This window comes from Acomys minous, assembly GCF_964271855.1.
Source record: "Acomys minous genome assembly, chromosome: 2".
Taxonomy (NCBI): domain Eukaryota; kingdom Metazoa; phylum Chordata; class Mammalia; order Rodentia; family Muridae; genus Acomys; species Acomys minous.
Window position 1 is genome coordinate 16394877 of NC_140484.1, and position 25884 is coordinate 16420760.

The 25884-nt window shown below is 47.7% G+C and overlaps 1 protein-coding gene across 3 annotated transcripts in view; it reads right to left on the reverse strand.

The window, feature by feature from the left end:
- LOC311587114 (polycystin-2-like protein 1) overlaps window positions 1–19851 on the reverse strand; it is a 33065-nt gene extending 13214 nt beyond the window's left edge. Inside the window, exons 1-4 of one of the 3 annotated variants that reach the window (XM_084763602.1) lie at window positions 19485–19851; window positions 18488–18583; window positions 16642–16755; window positions 12286–16318 (exon numbers count right to left, since the gene is read on the reverse strand). In XM_084763602.1, the coding sequence (XP_084619728.1) occupies window positions 16317–16318; window positions 16642–16755; window positions 18488–18583; window positions 19485–19656 (384 nt within the window). In that variant the 5' untranslated portion in view covers window positions 19657–19851 and the 3' untranslated portion in view covers window positions 12286–16316. Of the gene's footprint in view, window positions 1–12285; window positions 16319–16641; window positions 18336–18487; window positions 18584–19484 lie in introns of those variants that run through there. The other 2 variants (XR_014775783.1, XR_014775784.1) reach the window with 2 other exon arrangements.
- Between the last annotated feature and the right edge of the window lie 6033 nt (window positions 19852–25884).

Genomic DNA, 25884 nt, shown 5'->3' on the forward strand with positions numbered 1-25884 from the left:
CCTGGAATTGGATTTACAGAGGGTGCTGGGGACAGAACTCAGAACTTCTGCAAGAGCAAGTTGCTCTTAACCACTGAGCCATGTCTTCCGTCCACTAAATCTTTTTATTTTTCCCCAATAAATCTTCTTTTTTAAATGCTAAATACTTGGTAGTCTGAGACAGAAAGCTCACATGTGTGAGGCCAGATGGAGCTACATTGAAAGGTGGAAGCCAGCCTGAGCTCCACAGCAAGACCCAGCCTCAAATAAACAAATAAACAAACCACAAATAAATGACAATAAGTGAGCTGTAGTTCGACAGTACAGTGCTTCCCTGCATGCATATAGCCCTGAGTTCGATTCCCAAGACCCCATTTCTCCCCATAAAAATTAAGAAGGGGACGCTAGAAAGACCTGAGTTTGAGTCCCCATAGCCACATGGCCGCTTACAACCCTCTGTAACTCCAATTCTAGGGGATCGGACCCCCCACTTTTTGCCTCCATGGGCACCAGGCATACGGTAATGTGAAGACATGCATGCAGACGAAACACCCATACACACTCAAATAAAAACAAGCCGGGCACAGTGACACGTGCCTTTAATTCCAGCACTCAAGAGGCAGAAGCAGGCAGATCTCTGGAGTTCAAGGCCAGCCTGGTCTACAGGGCAAGTTCCAGGACAGCTAGGGCTACACAGAGAAACCCTGTCTTGAAAAACCAAAAACGTTAAGATAAAAATAAAAATTTTAAAGGAGGATAGAAGTGTAGAAGGTGCTTAGCATGAACAAGATCCTAGTTTCTATTTCCCGTCTGCATAAACACACACACACACACACACACACACACACACACACACACACACACACACACAAAATATCTCTAATCTCTTTTTTTTTAGATTTATTTATTTATTTATTTTATGTATGAGTGCTCTATCTGCACATACACCTGCAGGCCAGAAGAGGGCATCAGATCCTGGTACAGATGGTTGTGAGCTACCATGTGGTTGCTGGGAATTGAACTCAGGGCCTCTTGGAAGAACAGACTGTGCTCTTAACCACTGACCCATCTCTCCAGCCTCTATCTCTAATTTCTTAACAATACTTTTATCTTTGAATTATTTCAAGTCCCAACCAACAAGGTGGTTGCTCCTAGAGTGAGCAGCTTCTTCTTAAACTGGCCTGTATTTTTCTTACCCAGCACTATAAACCCAGCCATTTGTTCCTGTTTTCTTCTTTGCCCTGGTTTCCGGGAACCTCAGGCTTTGTTCCCATTTGTAGTATTTGTCTCCTAAGTTTTCTGGTACAAGTTTTCTTCTATTGCTTCCCTTCTTTTGCTAAGTCTTTCATGTTCTGATGGTTTGTGGGTTTTTTGTTTTTGTTTTTGTTTTGTTTTGTTTTTGTTTTTTTTTTGTTTTTGTTTTTGAGACAAGGTTTCTCTGTGTAACCTTGGTTGTCCTAGATTTGCTTTGTAGACCAGGCTGGCCTTGAACTCACAGTGATCCTCCTGCCTCTGCCTCCTGAGTGCTGGGATTAAAGGCATGCGCCACCACGCCCGGCTCAGTTTGTGCTTTATTATAGCTGTGCTTTTTAATGTCAGGTGGCCCAGATCTCTTTTAGACATGGGCAGGGCATGAGTGTATCATTATTAAATAAGTATGAATGTTGTAATTATTATTAATTATCATCATCAGGAGCTTAGGTAATAAGGTGATTTTATCTATTCTTGTGCTGGGAGACTCCACAGCCTAAGCCCTCTCTTTGAACTGCTGGGAGTCAGCCCAGCTCAGAGTGACAAGCAGTCAGAACAGTGCCTTGGGCTTTCTGTTCCCAGGAACTGCCACCAAAGCCTCTGGGTTCTGCAGAGCTTTCCCTGTCCCCAGCTACAACCGAACCGAACGCAGGTGTGCTTCCCAGCCAGCCTTTCCTTGGATCAACTTCTGTTCCCTGCATTAACTAACAACGGTCCTTGGAGAGTGGGATCACCTCAGAACACAACACCCAGAACACTCCTGGTTGAAAATTCTATGCCTCCAGCTTCTGGACACTAAAAAGCCAACTGTTCCTCTCTGAGTTTACTAACTCTGAAGGTAAGCATTAGAGATGCTTCCTCAGCCATCTGGAGTCTCTCCCGTCACCGTGCCAGCCCTGACAAACACTGTAGGAATACAACCTCCACTGTTCTGTTTGCTGTGTGAGTAAAGAGTTGGAAGTCCCTTGGGCTTTGTTGACCCTATCAATCAGCCCTGCAGGCTTTCTCTAGAGCCCTTCCTAGAACAGGCTTGTCAGAACTCCCCTACACAGCATCTACCAGCCTCTCACTCTCGATCCAGTAAGGCATAGGTCACACACAAAAAAAAGTCAGGGTGTGTGGTGGGGAGACCCATGTGTCCCCCTACCTTCCTGTAAGGTAAACCACTCTGTAACCAAGCTCTCCCTCCGTGGGCTTACCAGACAGCCTCGGATAACAGCTGTGCAAAAGCTTAACCAAGCACTGAAATATCATCTGCCGGATGAAAAGATTCAGTTTTCACCAGCGTCACTAATGATTTTGTCACAAGAAAATTGCTTAAGGTAATAATTCCAGGTTCTATTAGGCATTGCTGTCTTCAGTACCAAATGATGGATATGATTTCAACATAGATTGCAATACCTCCTACCATTCCTCAAAAGTATAGTTAGAGAACGTAACCTGGAGTATGTTTCTCTTCAAACACCATGTTACCCAGCCTCCCTTGCAACTAGGTGTGCTGAGCCCTTTAGTTTTTGTTTTTGTTTTTGTTTTTGTTTTCCGAGACAGGGTTTCTCTGTGTAGCTCTGGCTGTCCTGGACTCACTCTGTATGTAGACTAGGCTGGCCTTGAACTCACAGTGATCCGCTTGCCTCTGCTTTCCAAGTGCTGGGATTAAAGGCCTGTGCCACCACTGCCCAGCGAGCCCTTAAGTTCTGAGCATGGAAATAGAAGTGAAATGACAAGTTTCCAGCTTCTGACTCATATCTGTTCATGGAAAAGTGCAATATTTCCTTCCTACTTTGCTACTTCCTGTTGGCTGGAGTGTGGGCCTGAAGGCAAACACAGGAGCAAGAGGTGAAAGCTGGCTGTTAAGGAGTCTGGGCCCTGAGCTGAGGTCAGTGTTATTTTAATCTTGTTGATGCAATTAAATCAATGTCCCAGTTGCGGAATTCATATGACTACATGTATCAGGTGACTACCTTGGGGAATTTTTTTTCCTAAGAAAATAAGTGTAGACACAAAATAAAGTCTACAGAGAGCATAAAACCTGTATCTTTAAATAAATAAATCCAGGTACCACTTGCTTTGTTAAAATAATTTGCTGAGATGAGGTTGGTGGTGCATACATGTAACCCGAGTACTAGTGAGGCTGAGTCAGGAGGATTGCAGCTTTAAAGCCAGCCTGAGCCATGCAATGAGTTAAGCAAAAAAGGCTAGAGATGGCACTCAGTAGGAAAGGGCTTGTCTAGCATGAATAAAGCTCTGGCCTCAATCTCCAGCAGCAGGAACAAAAGAAAGAAAGGGAAGGAGGGAGGGACGGGCCAAGAAGAAGAATTAGAACAGCATCAATAAAAGATTTACTTTTATTATTTTTATTCGTGTGTGTGTGTGTGTGTGTGTGTGTGTGTGTGTGTGTGTGTGTGTGTAAATATCTCCTGTATGCAAATAACTCCAAAGGCCTGAAGAAAGTGCCAGATCTCTGGAGTTACAATCGTGAGCTGTTAGTGTAGGCACTGGAAACCAAACTCTGGTCTTCTAGAAGAACTCTTAACCACTGGGCTATTCATCCAGTTCCAACAAAAGCCTTTTCTTAGTGGTTCCTCTGGGGTGTTGTCTGTTAGTTTGTTCATTTGTTTGAGACAAGGTCCCACCATGTAGCCCAGGCTGGCCTCTAAATGGAGAGCAGGAGCGTTGGGCTACAGTGCGCCATCACATCTAATGCTCTACTTTCAGACTTGTCTTATTGCTCTCCCACCAACAAACTCTGGTTGATGTCACTGGGCCATTCCCAAAACTAGCTAGCAATCTCCCAAAAGAGTCTAGCAGCCTAAGATCTTGAAGAGCAGACCCAAACATGTGGATGCTGGGCCAGTGTAACAGATCAGCTCAGGGAATAAAGTACTAAAGCCATATACCTACAAGTCTGGAGGCAGGACTAGTAAACAAGGTCCAAGGGAACACTTTGTGATCAGCTGCAGGAGGTCTGTGTTCTAGTCAACTCTGCGTGCACACATAAGAAAGAACATACAGAGGGATGCTCGCAAATTCAGTACAGCCTTATCAAGCAGTTAGTTAATTCTTAGTGGGTACAACTCTACTTGGAGGATGTGTTAAGAAGGTAATCAAATCTGGTGATCTAAACACCTGTGGAAACTGGGTTGTCTCCAGAACCACATAGAAAATCACTTTCCCAAACAGCATTGCTTCAGGCTGTTCAGACACTCTAAGATGTAAAGGAATCTTAATTCAGCACATGGCTGCTCTGGCAAGAGATCACATCCAAAGACCTTCTAGGTCTGTGTGATGCCAACACTGTGGAATACAAACACACCATTTAATCCAGGAGACGGAGACAAGCAGCCTGGTATAGAGCAAGTTTCAGGTTAAGAAAGGCTTAGTTCCAAGCATGTCACATGCCTTTAATCCCAAACAGTGAAGGTAAAGTTAGTTCGTAGAAGGAAGCACCCATGTTTGAAAGTGATGTTAGAGTGACGGAAAAATCAGAGAAAGATTTGTCAGAATAGCATATGCCCAGCTCTCATGAGAACAGAGAGGAAGGAGAAGCTACTTAAGGGAACAGCACAGTGAATAAGAGAAGATGCAGTTTTATGGAGATAGTAATAGAGAAACAGGTTGCAGGGGGGGAAGGGAGAGAGGGAGAGAGAGAGAGAGAGAAGGAGAGAGGGGGAGGAGAGAGAGAGAGAGAGAGAGAGAGAGAGAGAGAGAGAGAGCACGAGCCCAGGTGAAGACCCAAATGAACTAGAGAATAAGAAGCAGCCAGAAGATTAGAGAAGATGGCTGGAGTAAGTTTGAGGCCAAGCAGAGCAATTCAGAGGCCGAGAGAGAAGCCAGATTGAATAAGTCAGCTGGAGAGAGGAGTTTGAGCCAGAACAGCTGAGTTGAACCAGTCAGCCCAGAGCTCAGTAAGAACGAGAAAGGGTGAGTTATTTAAGCAGTAAGTCTCAGAGGCTGAGAACATTCTAGGCTTAGGTTAGATCTTACAGAAACTAGAAGCTTCCAGGACTAGGCCTAGGTTATCAATGGAGGCAGAAAACCTCCAAGACAGTAGACAAATAAAAGTCCCTTTAACACTGAGACATAGCATGACTTCCATAGGAGATATCCAAGGCCATTTTCTGTAGCGGTGAGCACTGAGGAGGAGGGCAAGCTTCTTCAAGACACTAGAGATAGGCTGGCAGGCAAGTCCTGCCTGAGCACAGGGTTTCCCTGGCTGATGGCTGTCCACATGCCAGCCCTAGGAGGTTACAAAGGAAGGCCCATATTTGCTGTTACAGTGTCTTTGAAATATTTTGCTGTTACTTGCAGATATTTTGTAATAATTTCTAGAAGACTGATCATTTTGGAAAAACCAAAGCCACAATGTAAAGAGTCCAAATCTAAAGGCTTTTTACTTCCTGTAGCTCACTGAACCAGAGGTACAAGAAAATGGGAAAGCAACAACAGAAGATATTTTTATGCTGAAGACTATCAAGAATAGATTCCTAGTGAACCCAGAAGAGCTGGGAATCCAGTCACATCTAGCAGGCTCCACCATGTCACATGCTGTCCCAGCAAACGGAGAGCCAGAGGGTAGCACTGTCAGCATGCGACTGCACCATGCAGAAGCCCCAGACATCACCTGTACTTAGGCAGCCCAAGCCATGTGGGTCATCAATATTCTGTGACAATCAAGGACAGTAACACGTGACCAACCCACATGTTCACTGCATGCCTAGAATGGACTCTTTCAGGAGTTACTACATCTGCTATCGGAACCTCACCATTGACTGGTTCATGAAGTAATGAAAAACAAAGGCAGATTGAAAGACTCTGGAGCTAACTTTGGTCACCCCACGGAAATGCATCATCTTCTTTACTGATGGGCTTGCTCATTTAGTAAAACACAGGGCTCCTGAATGGATCCATTTTAAGGGAAAGCATGTCTAGGTAATTAATATACCGACTTGGTTTTTTAAACAATGTAAACAGAAGTTATATCATTGCCACTTGGAAAGACATGATCTTCCTGAAACACATTTCCCAGCTCTCACTGGGCTTCAAGAACTGAAATTGGGAGCCATAACTGATCCATGTGCAGAAAATAAGTGTTTAACGCTAAACGGGGCATTTGTATCCCATCCCCTACACCCAAGGCTCAGAGATCACTGGGCAAAGAAGGGCCAGAAAGATTGTAAAAGCCATGGGTAGTGGATGTCTGCATAAAAACTGCCTTTGCTGGGCACAACAGGGCCTTTGCACAGGGGAACTAATAGTGCCCGTGACTGCATGCACAAATCCCACACAAGATCAACCAGTCTGTAATGGAAGTTTGGGTTTCTTTAAAAACTCTACGTTAGCGTGGGATTTTAGTTTGTCCACAGCTGATAATTGCCTCATGCAGTGGCATGGGCATTGCCAGCTTGAGATAGTTAAATTCTGAGGACTCTGAGAGGTATAAAAAAGAGAGCCTAAAGAGAGAACGGGCATCAGTTTAGAGAAGACTGATGGAGGAGTGCCTGTTGTGTTTGCTGGTTTGCTGGCTACCTGGACTGCCGGATATCCTAATGACTGAGATTGGTATTGGCCCCAAAAGGACCTGACGACCCTACCCAGCCAGAGGAATTAAAGAGGTCTATGTCCCCCTTTTTTTTCTTCTAACCTATTTAAACTCCTACTTAAAGTTGGGGGTGTGCCTTGGGAGGGAGTTAAAGGCATTTAAGAACCCTATATAAAGTAGTTTTGCAAAAAAATCTAAGCCTACGCCAGTCAAAACCCCAACATGAATGAGAGAGGTGAAGTCTCACCCTTAGATGAGGAGTTATTGGCAACCAACAGCTCCTGTGAGATTGAAAATCAGTATTCTTCAGAGCTGTCATCCTAAAGAGGCTTCCCATGCCCCAGTAGATTGCCCTACACCAATGTACATACAAGTAGCACTAAATGGACACTAAAAAAAAAAAAAAGAACACGTGAAGTGGGGAAAGAACATTGATGGGGAGATAAGGGAGGATCAAAGGGATAAAATGAGGGTGGATTGGGTCAAAACATAATATATGCACATGTGAAATTCTCAAACAATAAAAAGGAGAGGAGCGGATAAGAACCCAAAGTGGGAATGCTTTTCTGTGGGGTTCCAGAAAGCTGAAGCCTCAAAAAACCTCAAGAAATCTTCTGCCCCTGTGAGGAACAAAGGGACAGGTGACATAGGGACCCAGAGAATAAAGTGGAAACCAAACCTGAGGGCAAAGGGGGAGAGGAGAGAGAGAGACAGAGACAGAGACAGAGACACAGAGAAAGACAGACAGAGAGAGACAGAGACAGAGAGACAGAGAGACAGAGAGAGAGACAGAGAGAGACAAAGAGACAGAAACAGAGACAGAGAGACAGACAGAGACAGACACAGGCGGATATTTTACAAACATCCAGCAAGAAGCAGTTCCTAGTCCCAGCCTTGCCACAAGCTGCTCCTTGCTGTCATTCTGAAGGGACATTTATTTCTCACACAGGGACCTTTCCTCAGCATGAGCCCCCAGCAGTAGGCAGGAAGGACCCCCTACCACTTTAGTGCACCAGGAAAGCACTCTACAAAACAGTGTGGCGTTTGCCTCACACATCCCTCAAACAGAAGCCACCAAGGCTCTTGTGTAAACTCACACAGATATATATGTGTGTCTGGAAATAGCTGCATGAGGTGTGTACCAGACTTCTCATGGTGATACAGGGAGGAGTTTGTCATTCTCTGAGTGTCTTGCCTTTTTACCTAGCACAGGCACGACCAGGTAAACATTTAATAATGATATTCCCAGTCTTATTTTTGTTATTTCATAATGAAATGAGATTATTATTAAATATTGTACCTTTTCATTTTCCCTTTGAGGCAGTAAAGTTCCCAAATAATCACAGCCTGCAGTCCTAGTTGGCTGGTATGTCATTCTCCTGCCCCACCAAAGTCCAGGATAAGAGCCAAACTGCTAAAACAAACAAGCAAGTCAATGGCACTGGCTTTGGACTATACTGCCAATCCCTTCTGGGCCTCCTCAGACTTAGGGATGCCTGCTTCTATGACCTGCAGGAGTTCCTGGGGCTCCCTTGTCCCAGAGCACACCTCCACAGTAGCCCTCATCAGATTTTACGTCCGTGTTCTTTGCACATTAGCTTCTTTGGTCCTTGGAGATATTTTGTCTTGTGTGTCTCAAAGCCCTTTAGCACTTGCCCTCACTCCTGGCACATAGTAACACTTCATAAACATTTATATGTGTGATGGTTAATAGTGCCAACTTGATTAGACTAAGAAGTGCCCAGGGCACCAGGAAAGCACATTTCTGGGTGTATCTGCAAGGGCGTTTCCAGATGGGACTAACCAAGGGGAGAGGAAGGCCCCACCCTGACTATGGGCAAAAGTATCCCAAAAATACAAAGGCTGTGTGCGGGATTCAGACAACTAGTGCAGGCATTCTCTTTCCTCCTTCTTAGGCTGCCATGCTTTCACTGCCAGGATGAACTGAAGCCTCTTAAACAGCAAGCCCAAATAAATCTTTTCTCCCTTGGATTATTTCTGTTGCAGCATATTCGATCTCATTGTGAACCCTGAGATTGTGTGTAAAAACCTAGTTCTTGTTTGGCGTGGTTGAACCCTAACAGACACCTTTAATCCAAGAATTTTCTGTTTATTGTAAACAAGTGATTATGGTGTGGCTCAGCCCTAGCACACATCTTTAATCCAAGAGCTTTCTGTTCACAGGATTTAATAAAGTTAGCCCTAAAGTCAAGAGGTGGAGCAAGAAACCAGCTGACAGGGATTAAGTAGTAAGGAGGGGCTTTGAGAGAAGAGTATTTAAGACAGTGTGGTGAAGAAGGAGCTCTTTAGCTCTGTGGCTTTCTCCTCCTGGTCTATTGGGTGAGCTAGCAGGCCTTTTCCTCCTGGGCTGTCAGCTGAGATGAGTAAGAAAGGCTTTTTCCATTGGGACATGAGCTGAGCAGGAAGGTCAGCTGGCTGTTTTCTTTGCCTCTCTGAGCTAGCAGGTTTTCACTCCAGCATCTGGCTCCTGAGTCTTTATTGTTAAAATTGAACATTTGGGATTTCTTTTATAACAACATACCATATTTTTCGGACCATAAGACTCACCTGACCATAAGACGCACCCAGTTTTTAGAGCAGCAAAACAAGAAAAAATATTCTGTACCAAATCAGTACTAGTATGATAAAATATTTATTAAAATATAACAAAATATGGTAATATTAAACAGTGTTAACTCAACAGGAGGAAAGACTCAGAGACTCAAGCACTTTTCTAGTTTTCTGGAAACCCCAAAAACTCATCACCACTAGTGTCAGAATTTAGGAAGCTCAGTTGCTGATAATCACTTGTATCACTTTTTTTGCTATCTTCATATATTATATTATCTTCAATTCCATCTAAGGCATTGCTAATCCCACATTTTTTGAATGGTCATACAACAATTTCCTCCTTCACTGACTGCCATGGTGTTTTAACCCATTCCCAAACTTGAGTGATAGTGGGCCTCTTAATTCATCCTGTTGGAGTCAGATCACGATTCCCAGCAGCCATCCATTTGTTCCACTCTTCTCTCATAAAGACTTTAAATGGTTTGTTGATTGAAACATCGAGAGGTTGCAACTGGCTGCTAAGACCCCCAGAAATTACAGCTAGATGTGTCTTCACCTTTTTGAATCTGGTCAAGCACTAATAAAGCAGATTTTTCAGAAGTCCTCTAGGACCTTTAGACCACGCTTTTCCAATCCATCTGTCTTCTCGCATATGCAGAATGAACAATTCTGTCTTCTTCCATATGCCCAGTAACGATTTCTGTATAGCAATGTGGCCCCACTGCAGACAAGGAGGGACAACCTGTAGCTAGAGCTTCCTTATTACTACACATGTCACTGCACTTCCCTTGCCTGCTCCCTGCAGCAAGCTGACACTCACCTGCTTACCCGGGAGGCTTAGATCAGCATTTAGCTCAGATCAGCGTGATGGGGGGAGGATTTCGACGTTACCACCATGCCTCTTCCTGTTCCCAAGGACACACTGAACTCTGTGCGTGTTCCTTGGCCAGCACACTAAAGACATTGATAAGTGACCTTTTTGTTGATGCCTGATGGGCAGCAATCAGACCATAAGGAGTACCCTAATTTCCCTCTACTTTTTTGGGGGGTGGGGGTTTTGTCTTATGGTCCGAAAAATACAGTACTTCTCTAAAGTATTTGGAAATATAGCACAGTCTGAATCACAGGGTGCGCAGCTCATCCTTATTGGTTCCTTTTCCCCTTGCTATGAGATAATCCCACTTGACCAGCTCATATGCAGTCTCTCTACCACTGGCTCTCAACTGTTTTGTTTTCAGAAACCCTTTTGTTAGGAACCAGGTACTTCCGCACTCCTCACCCACCTCCGCACCCTTGCCAGCCTACCTTCAGTGACTAAGCGCCAGCAGCTGTGTCATCAACAGCCACCAAATGCCATATGCATACCCTTTAAAAGGTCCCCACCATGGTGGCCAGTGTTCTGCCTCTTCTCTGTCTCTCATTCTCTCTGTCTCTGTCGCCCCTGCCCCAGTGAATGTCTTGCATGAGATCTGTTGAGTAGTGTGATCTTTGTGGCACTCCTGGGCCCCAATGGATCCCCCAAGGTATTCCTTCCTCACCTAAACCCTAACACTGTGGCCCGTAACTAGGTAGGATACCCTGGTGCCTGTGCTCCCCAACTCCCTGGGGGAGGGGTCTAAGCTGCCCTGGAACCTTATCCCTTACCTCCAGTCCACCTGCAAAAGACTCACCTTCTGGCTCACCAGTTGCTGGGTCCCCTATCCAACTGCAGTAATTGGTAAAATTTCTTCCCTGAATCCAAGGGAGTGACCATTGTGTACTGCACCTCTTTGGTATTCTTGGAGGCAGAGGTACCCCGAACCACGGTCTTTAAAGATACAGTTGACTCTTTTCACCAACCTTTGATCCTTTTCCTTGGATTAAGGGTTCTTTTTTTTTTTTAAGCTGAGTATTTGCTTTTTGGCATCATTGAAAGTCCAATACCAGGCATGAAGTCTCTAAGATCTGAGCCCTGTCTAGTGAAGTGATGATTCACTGAACAGCTTGTGTTGTCCTCATTCTACTCCCCTGAGTCCTGAGGATGCTTACACAGAAAGAACTTTCCTATTTGAAGCATGTCCACAGAGCACACACACACACACACACACACACACACACACACACACACACACACACACACGCACACCTGTGTGCGCACACACACACACACACACACACCAACAACACAACATACATACAACGCAGTACACAGACAACACAACACAGACACACATCACACCACAATACAACACACAACACAAATACAACACAACATACACACAACATAACACAGACACACCACACACGAGAGTGCGCACATACACACACACACACACACACACACACACACATATAATTAGGCAATCAGTTTAAAGGACCAAATGGGCACTGTAAAATTTCACTAGAAAACATAAAATAGTTACTATCAATAACGAGTGAGACTTGTTACACGTGCTATCTCCTTAGATATTATTATCTTTGTTTTACCAAAGAGGAAGTGCCCAAGGTCACAAAGTGGCAGAGCTAGGATCTGAAGCCAGTTTCCGTGCCTGCAGCCTTCTTATCTGTGCATTAGACTGCAGGATCTATCACAGCAGTTACTGTCCTGGATTATCTGAAGCAGTCTCGGGAACTCTCAGAGTCAAGCAAAGCGCAAAGAGACGGAGCCACCGGTACAGCAGCCCAGTTCTCAGAGAGCGGCATCGGTAGATCAAGTGCTATGCCAAGATTTGTACCCGTCCTTAGGCAGAAGTTGGTTATCAGCTTATTAGACATTTCCTTCCCACTCACCCTCCCCCAGGCATATTTTAATACAACAGAGAGACTCTGTATTTGCTTATGGGCAGTTGTAGGCTCAATTTTCTTAACTATATTTTATTATGAACTTATTAAACGAGCCTACCTCTCTTACAACCCAACTAACCCAAACAATAGGAAAAGGAGATTAAAGAACACAATAATGAAACCTTAAGGATATTAATTCCGAGGAACGATTCTCCTGGCATAGTCAGCAGGACCTCAGCAAACTAGCAATCCCACCAAAGTTGCAGCTGGAACCTGGAGCAACCGGAACCTGAAGCCTCAGCCAGAGTCCAAAGCCTTGAAGCCTACCCTGGTGCAGTTCTCTCTAGGAGCATCTCTTGAAGTGCTGAGGAACAGCCAAAACAATCCCAAGTTTCCTCTCTTCCCCACAAAGTGGTTTGACTTCTAAGGGGATAAACATCCTGCTCTCTCACTAATCTGTTCCCAACACAAAATCATGTTTATCTCTCCTATAGACAGTGGCCTTTTGGAGAACCAAAAACCATTGTAATATTTAAATATTTTTATCCTTTGGGACGTCATCATCCTCACTAAGATTTTATCATCTAGTTGAGAAGACCACAGTCCAGGGATGTCAACAGAGCTAGAGCCCAGGAAGGTGAGAGCCAGGGTTTCTAGAGAGCTCCAAAGCAGCTGACACCTTGATCAAGGCTCTGAGGTCCCTAAAGATTTTCTTGAGAGAGGACAAAGGCGGGAGGTAGGGGTGGGTGCATGACAGGGGTGGAGTTGGGGTGTTGGGGTGCTATGGAGTATTGTTTTAGTAATTGTAGGAACCTTCAAAACGCAAACTTCTCAGGCTGGGGAGATGGCAGATAAAGCGCTTGCCACAAAATGCCAACAGCAGAGTTCAGCTCCCCAGAACCCACAGAAAACCGCATGCGGTAGCACCTGTCTGTAATTCCAGGGCACCTGCCATGAGAGGGCAGGCTAGAGGAGAGTCCTGGGAAGCTCAGCAGCCAGGTGGCCTGGTGTGCATGGGGGGGGGGCGGGGGGAGCGGTAAACAGTAGGAGGTGTGGCCCAAGAACCAAGCAAGGAGCAGCACTGGAGGCTGTCCTTGGATTCCTGCGTGTGCTGTGGCACGTGCGCCACATGAATACTCACACATCTGGATATGTATACAGACATATAAAAGGCGGAGACCGAATTTTTCTAAATATTGTTCCAGAAACAGTTTTTGTATGGAGATTAGGATTTGTGGGTGCATGCTTTAATCTCAGGGTGAAGGAGAGGTAAGTGGGATCATGATTTTGAGATTTACCAAGAGCCCAGTTCAGAGGAGATGGGGTTTTTAGATGGCTAAATGTTTCAGATTAAGTCTTGCCCTGTCCCGTGGCTGCCCAGTTCATCTGCAGCGTGGTCGCAGTGTCTATAGTGAATGGAAGGCAACGTGCTCACTCACCGTGTGCCAGGCAGACATCGTGCTAAACGCATAGCCCAATCCTGATGGGCTGTTTAACCTCTCACAATAGTCCTATCAGGTATGAGTGATCAGGGCTAATAGGGGAGCAAAGTCCTCAGATCACACAGCTGGCAACTGGGGTGCCAGGCCCTGAACCCAGATGGGCTGACTTCAGAGTCTAGGTACTCAGCCAGCACGACATACTAATGACTAAATTGTAATGGTCACTGTGAAGGTCAATGGTAGAGTCCACAGTGGTGGTCACTCATGGTGGTCACTGTGGTGGTCACATGCAGTGTCCATTGTATATGCGCATAAGTGATCTTAGTCTTGTCCTCCATAGACTTTCCCAGGATTATTCTCTGACCCGATGCCCAGAAATAGAGCTTTAGTGTGTCCTGTCCAGGCTTATGCTTTGAAATTCTTCGGGGCTCCTTTTAGAGCCGTCAGGACAAAGTCTGGTTTCATATCAACCCTGCATGAGGCTCTCCAAGGACTCCAGCCTGGACCTGGTCATCAGTCTGCTGCTCCCAGTCTTTGCTCTGCAGAGAGGCCTTCACCAAACTTGGCTTTAGCACACACTGTCCCCTCTTCCAAGAAGCTTACATTTCTTCCTTAAGGGGCTATATCCTCCTCATGGACCTCCCAAATCTAGGAGTAAAGATACCATAGGACACTGTGATAGTCAGATGTCACCCAGTAAAGGGCATCATATTAGTCACGGCTGAGACAGGCAACTGCATGGACAGCACTCTGGACTATTGTCACAACATACCAGGCCTAGCAAATGGCCCACACAACGGCCCTACACTCCTGTTGGATCAGGTGGATATAGAGAGGAAAAACTAACTCAAAGAAGTTAAGCATTTTAAACAGGCAATGAAGGTGCATGCCTTTAATCCTAGCACTCAGGAGGCAGAGGAAGGTGGGTGGATCTCCAAGTTTGAGGCTAGCCTGGTCTGCAGAGCAAGTTCCAGGATAGCCAGAAGAAGGGCAACTTGTTCACGGTCCCTAAAATGGTAAATGATGGGTTGTAGTGTTTGTACCTAAATCGGTGCAAATTCAGAGCCCAAATCTTTCATCTCTGGTCACCATGTTGTAATAACTTTTTTGAGACAGAATAGAAATTATTTGGTGTTATGGAAGTTTTGTCTTGTCAGTTATGTTATATAAACATATTTTTGTTTTAATCCCAGGTGTGGGAATGTCCACAGCAGCAGACTATTTGCCTTATGTGGCTCTAAGAAAGGCAAGGTCTTTGCCAGCTGCAGTTACGTTAATTCTGAAGACTCTGGAGAGGGGATGAATTCTAGAGAGAAGGGAGACCCACCCCTCACTCCTCCACCTCCGCTGCTCTTGGTTGCTATTGATGCAGTGTGATGAGAAAAAGTTGGAGATATCCTGAAATAAGGATTGGACTTGCCCCCAAGCAACCCGATGACCCTAAAAAGCAGGAAGTAGCCACAGAGACCTATACGCCTTCTCTCCCCAACCTTCTTTCTCGCCTGTTGGGCTGCCCTCCGGATAGGGGGGAAGGTGTTCAAGAAAGGGAAGCATATTAAGAGACATGGGAACCCAGGAAGCACACAGTTCTGAAGTGGGTCAGGGTCCCAAGGGTATCCTGAGACACAGGAGCCCAGAAAACACACAGCTCTGGGAGGAGGCCTCCTCAGCAGACACTGCAGCTCCCAGAGGAGGGGCCTATTAACTCAACCCCTGAGATCTGAGTCTCCCTCCTTCTCCAGCCCATGCAGCTCAGGGGAGGGTCACCCCAAACCTGGATGAGCTGTAGAGCTTAGCAGCCTAAGCCCTGCTCCTTTTCAGCTTCTTCTTTCTTCTCTTCTCTTCGTCTTTGCTTCTTCTGATGAGAGTCACACCAGGCTGTAAATCTCTTGAAAGAGATTTATTGGAGGGATAAATGGCTGGCTGCCTCTGCTCCTGGGAGAAGACAGCAGAGAACTGGTTTGTTTGTTTGTTTGTTTGTTTGTTTGTTTGTTTAAGGGACCAGAGCTTTCTAGGGCAGAGATTTCCAGAATGAGGATTGGTGGGATATTAAGTCCTGAGCTTGGGGGAGATCAGGGATTGGTGGGGTTCTGATCAGCCTTTTCACCTAAAATTAGCATAAATCCGGAAGGGCGTCCCACTGAGGTGCTGGGGATGGCCTTGTGACAGATAGAAGCTGGAACTGCCAGTTTGACAGTTAGAGAGATGTAGGAGCGGGGCCTATTAACTCATGCCCTAAGGGGTTTGCACAGACTTGGACTCTAAGCAAAAGAATTTTCCTTAACTAGACTATGAACTTATATTAAGGGGTCAGATTTCTAGCTCTGGTCCCTGGCTGGCAGTGTCAGACCATGTAAAGCTCCCTGTTGCCACAAAGATGGAGCCACCAGAGTTCACAGACTACCTCCCCGTTAAACAGCCTCTCTCCCCTGTCAGCTGCAGCCTTAACTGAGGCCCCAGGTGTTGTTGCTTTCTCTGTGGCTTCAGCTCCTCTGTTTCTCCAGGCGGCTGCTCTCAGGTCCCAGGGCTGTGGAGTTTTAACTGTAGCCACCGTGGAGTCCTAAGGTGTTGCTGTCCGGAGCTATAGGGAGGCCATAGGCACAGCCTGAAAATCGGAGCACCCCTTTCAGAGAACTGTGGGTGTGGCACCCAGCGGAGCTGAAGAGCTGAAAATGGGTACCCCAGGGAAAGATGTAGGGGGAGCCCAGATGCAAAACTTGAAGCTGCCCAGCCTGGCTGCTGGAGCTCCTCAGCTGGGGCCTGGACACTTTTCCTGCAAAGTAAACAAAGTCCGCAAAGTAAACAACGAAGTCGGGCAGGAAAAGCCCCACCCCCACCCCCCCTGTCCCCCCCTGTCCCCTCACCCCCCCACCCCCGGGAACAGCCATCATCTCCTGCCAACTGGGCTTCTTCCACTGAACTTGGTCATTCTTTCTCAATGAAATCTCTTAAGCTAAAAGACGATGGATATTATTGTGTACACAAAATCCCCAGGATCTGCTTGCCTCCCACAAGTTAATACTACCTGAAAGGTACAGGCATTTCACACACGTGTGCCTCTCACAGGCAGATGCACACAGGACAGCGGCTACTCACACAGACTGACGTCCACGAGGAACACGATGTACACCACAAGCTCCCTCAGGGTGGTCTTGACATAAAGTTCTCTGTTCTCAGCTGTGTTCTCAGTCAGGGTTGTTCCCCAGAGTCCTATGGGCGTGGAAAGAAGCCCAGAGTCCCCAACAGCACATCTTTTTAGTTGTCCCACTCCTACCTGTCCTTACTCATCTCCACCTGGTCCTGCCTCGCCCATTGGTAACTCCTGGGACCTGGTTCCTCCACCCACACCCCTGCCTGCCCTCCTACAAAGACCCTTAGGGAGACAGAGTGAGGATACTGGGTCGAAGAGGGGCAGGCATCTGCTTCAGGTGGGCTGGTCTAGAGTCTCCTCACCTTAGTCCTCCATGTACCACACTCCTCTACACACCCTGGGTCCCCAAGCGATGACTGTGCCAAGTGACCTTCGGGCAGATCAGGAGCCTGGCCTCTGTCCTAGAGCAAGCAACTCTAACACAGGCAAATCAGAAACACCAAAATTTCATTTCTTCCTCTGATCACCTGCCTTCCACAAAGCTGTTCAAGTCCCTTCAGACTTTCATACCCCAGGAGAGCCTTCCCTCTGCCAGAAACCTATGGTACACAGACAGATGTGGAGACAGCAGCTGGACAGCAGGGTTCTCTGTGTCTCCTGGCATCTGTCTTCAGGCTGGGGGACAGCTGCACTGGAGACAGTGCAGGTCCTCAGGCTCCCATTCAGGGAAGGAGGGCTGCTATAGGCAAGGTTGTTGCAGGCTCTGCTCCCCAGTATTTGCAGTTCCTGCCTCTTGGGACTTTCCACAGCATTCATGGAGGAGGGTCCCACCCTTAAGGCAGAAACAGGGACAAAGGCCCAGACTGGCACAGGCAGAAGAGGGCCAAGGAAGTGTGGGATGGCATTAATCCTCTCTCTCTCTCTCTCTCTCTCTCTCTCTCTCTCTCTCTCTCTCTCTCTCTCTCTCCTCTCTCTGTGGGGCTCAGGGCACACAGCGGTAGGGAGGACCTGGAAGTTAGGAGTTTGAAAACAGAGAGCAGAAAGAAGGGGAAGTGGGGTGTCATGCAGACAGAGTAGAAAGGGGAGTAGAAGACAGAGGCCGGCTCTCCATCAAAATCTCCATCATTAAGTGTCCCTAAAAAGAGATGCCAGACAACCAGGGAGGAAAAAGTGGCCATTGTATCCCTGAACCTGTGACATGAATTTCCTGCCCAAGGCCTGGACACTGGGAAGGCGTGACTCCCTCCATGGTCTGCATCTGAGGACTGCCTGACCCTCCATAGAAGGACAAGTGTCCATCTCGCCACTGGACCAGCCAGTGAGATGCAGAGGTGATTGTTTTCCTTGGAGAAAAGGGTGAGTAGCTGCGCCAGCATGGAGCCTCTTGCATGAGATCAGCTGGGTGAGGAGGGAGGGAGCTGCTAGCTCTCAGCCAGGAACCTTTCAAGCAACTGCATAAAGACTCCAGACTTATAAAAATTGGACCCTGGGATGGGGTCAGGGATGGGATGACAACAGTGTGGTCCCTGAGAAGCAGAGAAAGGAACATGAGATCATTTCCTGGTCCCTTGGGAAATTCTGAATTCTGGAGGAGGCCTGCGGTCATCAGGGGTCTGAATGGATCTGAGGACATTGCCCACGTGACAAGTCTCCTCATTCTAAGAGTTCCAGATCATGATCGACTGCTTTATTCATAGTCACCTACCTGGAACCCATGCAATTGCTTTTCCCTGTTCAGTACTAAGAAGTCCGTTTTCCTTATGTGCGGATCAGACCATACTGCCCTATGGGGCAGGCAACGGATTGAGAAATCTCAGAGAGCTCCCTCAGTCCTCTGCTGTTTAAACTTACTCAAGAAGCTGCAGATGTGGCAATCAAGAGGAATCACACAACAATTTGCCCGGTATTTCTCCAAGCTCTCAAGTGTTGGCGCAAGCTGGACTTTCCCTGTTAAAAGGGTAAACAGAGGTAGAAGTGTCAGGCCGTTGCCAAGCTATGATGGATGGTATTCAAAAATACACTGTGCTGCTGGATTCAACAATCTGGGGTTCGTGTGAGGTTATACAAGACTGAAGATGTGAAAGAAGCCAGAAGAACCCGGATAATGACAGGATATTTCAAATTCAGGGAGCTAGAACCTGACCACCAGGCATCAGCTCCTGCCTAAGGAACAGTGCATGGAATTTGAAGAGGATAAATTCTACCCTCAGCCATATCTGAAGACATTTTTCGGAAAAGAAAAGTGAGAGAATGTCAGTCTATAGTGGTGCATGCCTTTAATCTCAGCACTCAGGAGGCAGAGGCAGGCAGGTCATTGTGAATTCGAGGCTAGCCTGGTCTACAAAGCAAATCCAGGACAGCCAAGACTACACAGAGAAACCCTGTCTCAAAAAAACAAAAGAAAAAAAGAAAGAAAGAGAGCAAAAGGAGATTTCAATGTGTTTATGAAGCTGCTTCAGCCTGAATCACAATTTCAGAATGATTTGCTCTGCAGATGCCTCACCCTAAGTAAATGTCTAATTGTCCAAATTATAAATTACTAAATGTCATGAAAGGAGGGAGGGACAGTGGGAGCAAGGAGCCTCAGACTCAGACCGCCTCTTGACTAGCTAAGCAAAAGCTCATATATAGTTCATCCCAGCCTCAAGCTCACAGCAATCCTCCTGCCTCAGTTTCCTACCTTCTGTGATTACAGGTATGCACCACATGTCTGGCTAATAGACCCATTTTTCTGCCTTTTGGAGAGAGTTGTGGGAAAATGACCTTTTTTGAGATTCAGAAATAGTTTGCTTCCAATAAGCAGAGGAGAGCAGCCCATGGTCTAAGAGCAAGGCAAGGGAATCCTTACGGCTCCCCGTCATGGCTGGCTCGAGGTAGCCAGGAACCCTCGTGGCCACAAGAACATGAGCAGAGCTGAGCCTAGATGCCAGCATGAGATCCTTCCCTCCAGGTCTGAATCCAGGCTCATTTCCATTGCGAAACTGGGTTATCTCCTTAGAACCTGGAAAAGAGACAGACATTCACGAAAGAGTGAGCCGAGCTGGCAAAAGCACCCGGAGATTCAGTTTCTGTTTGCGAATTGAGAAGTGGTGGCTTCTTATCCCTTCATCTCTTTGACTTTCCAAACCCAAATCTAGGACTCTGTCAGCGATGCTGGCAATGGCTCCTTTTACAATGATTTCAACAATGAAGGAAAAAAAGGTTAAATAAATTATAACGTGGTTTCCAAATGAGTGATTGTGGAGAACTTAACTGTGTTTTGGAATGATATAAGGTGTCATAAGAAAGTATTCACCACATATTGCATTGTCACATATTCCTACAGTGTATCCAAATTTTATGTGTATTTTTTATGTGTATTTTAAACTGACATGAATACACAGAAGAAAATGAATTTTGGTCATTTCTAGCCAATATGATTCCAGGTGCTTTTCAGCTTGGCCAATTTTTTTTTTGCAACATTTGATATTGCCATATTTGGAAAACAATTACCTATGACAAGATGACAGTCTGTCTTTCTGAGACTTGAGGCTCATTTGCTCCTAGACTTGGAGACTCCTCTGCAGCACAGCGGGCCATCACGGAGTTCACTTCTTACCATGGAAGTCCTCCATAGAGGGTGGCGTTGTGGGAATGGCTTCCTCCCAGCATGTTCCAGAGGGAGAAGGAGGAATATGGTGAACTGTGTGGTGAATATGGCAAGATCCCAGAGGGACAGCAGCTCACAGTGGTTCAGGGGAATGGACCAGGGAGTTGGAAGGTGACAGAAGCTAGCAGGAGGAAAATGACATTGAGATGAGCTTTTAAAGTGGGTGATGAAAGAAAAAAGGCATGTCTACTGCGTTCTTACCACCCAGTGGCCACGCACACTGTCTCAGTTAACTCTCACACAATATTGTGTGTGTGTGTGTTGTATACAAATGTGTGCATATGTAGTTACACATGACCATAGAAGGCAGAAGCTGACTAAGCTGTCATTGCTGCTCTACACTTTTTGAAACAGAGTCTCTCGCTGAACCAATTCACCTTTCAGCTAAACTGATTGGCCAGCATCTTGGTTGTTGTTTTTTTTTTTTTTGTTTGTTTGTTTTGTTTTGTTTTCATCAACCTGACACAAGCTGGAGTCATCTGGGAAGAGGAGCCTCAGTTGAGAAATGTCCTCCGTCTGATTGCTTGTAGGCAAGTCAGCAGGACGTGACGTTTTCTTGATTAATGGTTGATGTGAGAAGGCCCAGCCCACTGGATAGAGTCCCATCCCTGAGCAAGTGGTCCTATGTTGTAGAAGAAGCAGGCTGAGGATGCCATGGGGAGGAAGCTGGTAAACAGCAGATTGACCCAGAGCCTCTCTCAGTTCCTGCCTTGGTTCCCCTCGGTGATCAACTGCCACCAGCATAAACCAGATAAACCCTTCCCTCCCCAAGTTGCTTTTCACCGTGGTCTTTATCACAGTGACAGAAAGCAAATTAGAACAGCCAGGGAGCCTCAGGACCCTCATGTCTCTACCCTCACCCCACTCCCGTGGCTTTCATGGGTGCTGAGGATCCAAACTCAGCAAACATCTCCCATGCTGAGCTGAGTCTCAAGATTAACTCTCACGTTCACATAACCTTATAGGGTCTATTTTAATTACCAGATGATGATAACTCCCCCATGGATTAAGCCTCAGAACCAGGTTTTATGATACAAATGGGGCGGGGGGGGGGGGGGGGGGGGAGGGAATCTGGTTAATTCTCACAGGAAGACCTTAAAGGTGCTTTGCCTGAAATGGCCATTAGGTGGCAGCAAGGCCTTAGGCCCCCTCCCCCACACTCTCCGGCCCCGACTACGGCTCTCCTCCAAAGAGGTCCTAATGAGGTACCATCTTTCTCCCCAGCTTGTTTCACCCCCACCCCCACCCCCACGCCCTTACCTCCACCCCGGGTTTCCTCTGGGCAGCTGAAAGCTCATGTCTTGCTCTGCCAACACATCCTAAACCCCACTGGTCATTCCAGGTGTCTGGTAGCCCTTGGTGTGGGGCTGGGTCCTCTGAGAGGCAAGCCCATACTGCATTACTGTGCAAGGCTTTCTGTGAAGATGCAGAGCTGAGTTCACAGGGGCCATCAGCTCTGATGCTCCCGTCTGCCCCTGAGTGAGGGAGATGGGGGCGGAGGTGGGGGTTGGAGGGTGGGGAGTTGGTGAATAACTATGGTGTGGCCTAAAAAGGGAGTCGGGTGGGGTGTTAAAATTTTCAGGGAGTCATAATAGGCCATCAGAGGAGTCCTGTGTCTCTCAGGATTGGCCTTGCTCGCTTCCCTGATTGGCCTCTCTGTTTCCGGGCCAAGTGCTATCAAGGCCTAAAGTAAACATTTTGGTCAGTGGCTCTCCTGTAACTGGAGGTCCATCGTCTTCTTGTGGCCTCCGTGCTCTCCTTTGGAGAGCCTGCAGCCTCAGCTCTTGGGAGCGCCCACCAAGTGCTATGCCTGCGCCCCACCTCTGAGAGGACAATTTACTCCTTACCCACCCCCGACCCCCGCCCACTTTCTGTGCTAAATTCCTTCCCCACTCCTCTCTGAATGGGACCTTGTTGCTGGATGTCCAGACACACACAAGTCAGCCATAGCTCTTCTGTATCCACCTTTGATTCCTCCTTGTATACACCTCAGCTGTGAACACCTGTTAGCCTCAGCTCCCACTCCCCGCCAACCCCCAGGCCCAGACTTTCCAGCCTGCCTTAGCAAGAGGCTGGTTGGCCGGCATCAGGTCCTGTGCCATTTGTGAACACTTGGCTTCTCAGGTCACTTCTACCTGGTACTAGAGTCAACAAAGAGGTCAGTACCATGAGCAAGGCCGTGTAGATGACAAGGCAGCCCCAGCTTTGCCAGGTGGCCCAGCGTGAGGTAATTACTGGGCATATTAGGAAGAAGATGCTGGCACCTGTCTATGGAAAGAAGTTGGTGAAAAGAATGATAGAGAAGAAAGTGCTGGATGCTTGGATTGTCCTGAGGGCCAACAGGTCACAAGCCCCCCTCTTGGCTTCCCTGAGGGCCCTTCAGGGTGGGAGCTCTGTGGTAAGGCTGCCCCTACCCCCACCCCTGCCCTGGTGTGGGCTCTGGACTTAGCTTTGCCCCAACTGCTGACCTTCAGCTGGAGATGACAGTTGTCCCTCAGGGTTGCTAGGCTTGTAGCCACAGGCCATCTGCAGCATTTGACTACTGACAACCCCCCCTGAACACACACACACACACACACACACACACACACACACACACACAAACACACACACACACACACACACACACACACACGGAGGGCCTGCCTGTGACTTTCTAAGCCACTAACAGCCACTACCCCAAGAACCTATCATTTTCACTTTCCCAAAGAAGTTTCCAGACCTCAGGCTGCCAGGCTCAGAGAGCTTCAGAAGATGGCAGTCACATCCCCACCTATAATAATGGGAACACCTTAGTGAATTTGGAACAGACCACCCCCACCATCACCACCCCCACCATCACCACCCCCACCATCACCACCTTGACATCCTTGGAGTCACACATTACATCACAGGAGTTCCCTCCTCGCCTCCTAATGCCCAGGAACCAGGAAAGCCTGGCTGCAGACAGCTGTGGGCTGCTCATCAGCCACGTGATAGGAAACATCCCACACACACACACACAAAAAAAAGGGACACACACTCGGCCGCACGAGCCTAAACTCATCAGAGCCTCTTGACATATTGTCTGTTTACCTATGGCCTTGGGGCCTGAACTCACATTGGAGCCTCCACCATGCTGCCATCTGTCTGTCTGTCTCCGTCCCAACATCTGTCTGTCTGTGGTCTTAGTAACTAACTCTTCTAATGAATCTCTTACCCAAAAGGACGGTTTGCCTCAGTGTCCCCCTTGAACTCAAAACTTTTCACTGCTTTAACAGAAATTAGAGACTGCCAGAGCCTGTCTGAGGCAAACGGCATTGCAAATCCAGAGTCCCTCTGGGGAAAGAGAAGAAAATAATCCTAGGGTTTTGAAAGGGAATCGAGCCAGACCCTGGCAGGGAGCAGCCCACACAGGCTGGAAACATACCAGGCTTACACTCACATGCACCTTGGGTTCCAAAGTCAAAGCTGTGAGCCTGGGTGGCTGTCCTTGTCGCCTTTTGTGAGGGGAGAGCTTAGGCAACAGGATTGGAAAGGGGAGTCCAACTTGTAGCTGGGTTAGGGCGCTTTCAAACTGTCCCTTACTTAGGGGTCAGGACAAGGGTATCTGCCTGGCGTGTGTCCCTGGGACATTGGATGGTGAAGGGACCAAGAGAAGCAGCGGTAGGTCTGTTCTGTGGTAGCAAAGAACCATGTAGCAAGCAAAATGTGCGAAGTCCCTGCATACACTATCAGATTTAGGGTTGGCACCTTCCTGCTGCGGCGTCCCCAAGCTCAGCAACTTTTCTGAGGCTTAAACACCAGAGGTAACATGTAGGTGACTGTTAGCAGAGTCTCAGAGCTCTGAGCACAGTGCACACTTGACTGTGCAACTCCATCACTCCACCCTAAGCCTGTTTTCTAGCCCTGCCCAATTTTAGGGGTTCCTCTGTTGAGGAAGCCTGTCTCCTCATCTAAGTTCCCATCTGCTTGATAGGTGGCTCGCATCTGTAGCGTCAGGTACTGGCCTGTGCAGTTGGCTTTTGTGCTTTGTTTTGTGTCTCTTAGAAATCTGTGAGCGAGCTCCCCAAGGCGGCAGGGAGCTTGGCTCAGGGGCTCTGCACAGAGCCGAGCATTGGATTTCTGCTGGACACAGAGCAGGCCCAGTCAACACTCGGGCCCCCGGGAGGGGGGGGTTATCTTGGCACGGACAGATGGGACAGGAGAATCACAGACTCCTGGCTGGGAAATGCTCAGGGGAAACTGGGGTTAGGCCACGGGCAGCCAGCCGCCCTCTGGACCTCACAGCCCATGCTGTGACCTGTTGGGTGCTGTGTCAATGCAAACCAAGGGTGACATCAGTACGGTGAGGTTACTGCAGGGTGAGGCAAGACTGGGACAGTGGGCTGGCTGCCCATGTTCTTGTGGCAGCTGAGACTACATGAAGACAAGTGAAGCAGAAACCTTGTAGAGAAATACTGGAGGGAAAGAGGGTGAAGGTAGCAAGAGTCCACCTGGTGAAAGGAGAATGGCAAAGGCTAGGATCTGTTTCTTGCACCTAAGTAGAAAGGGAAGCCCAGGCCTCAGAAGAGCCAGCCCCTCCTTTGTTCTTGATTACTGCAAGAAACCAATGGTGGTACCTCTCTCTAATCATAAAGACGGAGAGGAACAAGGTTGTCCTGTGTCTCCTCTTAGTGCCCTGCCCCCCCCCCCAGACTAAGACAGGGCAAGAAGGACATTCCTTTCATTGTATTAGTTTGTCACTGGGGGTCCAGGGCCTGTGTCAGCCTGTCACTTGTCACTGTCCACACCCAGGCTCACCCAGGTGGGTGCTACAATGAGGGAAGATGCACAGGCAGGAAGAAGCACCCCGGGGGCCTGCGAAGAGAGAGGGTCAGGCCACCACAGAAAATGCTACCAGTGGCCCTATTCGGAGACCTTTGTTCCCAGGATTTCCACAGCTACGCAGGCTGTCAGCCCGTGATCACACACTCTGTTCCTGGGGCATAAGTGGCTCCGGTCACACTCACTCTGGTCTACAGAGCTGGACCAGAGCCCAGAGATAGGTGGTCACAGCTTAGCAGAGGTCACTCCCCAGCCCCCACACCTATGCTGTGAACATATCTATGTACAGGGCTCTCTCTCTCTCTCTCTCTCTCACACACACACACACACACACACACACACACACACATTCTGCGCATACTCCAGTTCTGTGTTGAACAGAGGGGAAGGAAAGAGAAGTGAGAGGGTTAGGGTTGTTCGGGACAGTTCCTTGTGCCATGTGCACAGGCACCTGACTGTAACCACGGGCTTGGACAAGTTTGCTGGCTTCCTCATAGCTAGGGCCACACAGTTAGAGACCAGACTCTTGCTCAGAGCCTGTGCCAAAGGTACTTCTCAGGGTAGTATGCCATTAGCTTCCCTTTCCCTTAGGATAGGCGCTGGACTGTCACCTTCCTACTTCTCCCAGGCTGGTCCGACCTGCGCCTCTGCCCTGGAGTCTGTGTCACTGAAGTATGTAACACTGTGACACCCAAGCTGGGCTCCATCTACTGCAGACAGGGACTTTGTGGAGGGTCCCCGACCTGGAGCACGTGCTAAAAGAGTGCTCTGAGAATGGGGACCACTCCATCGC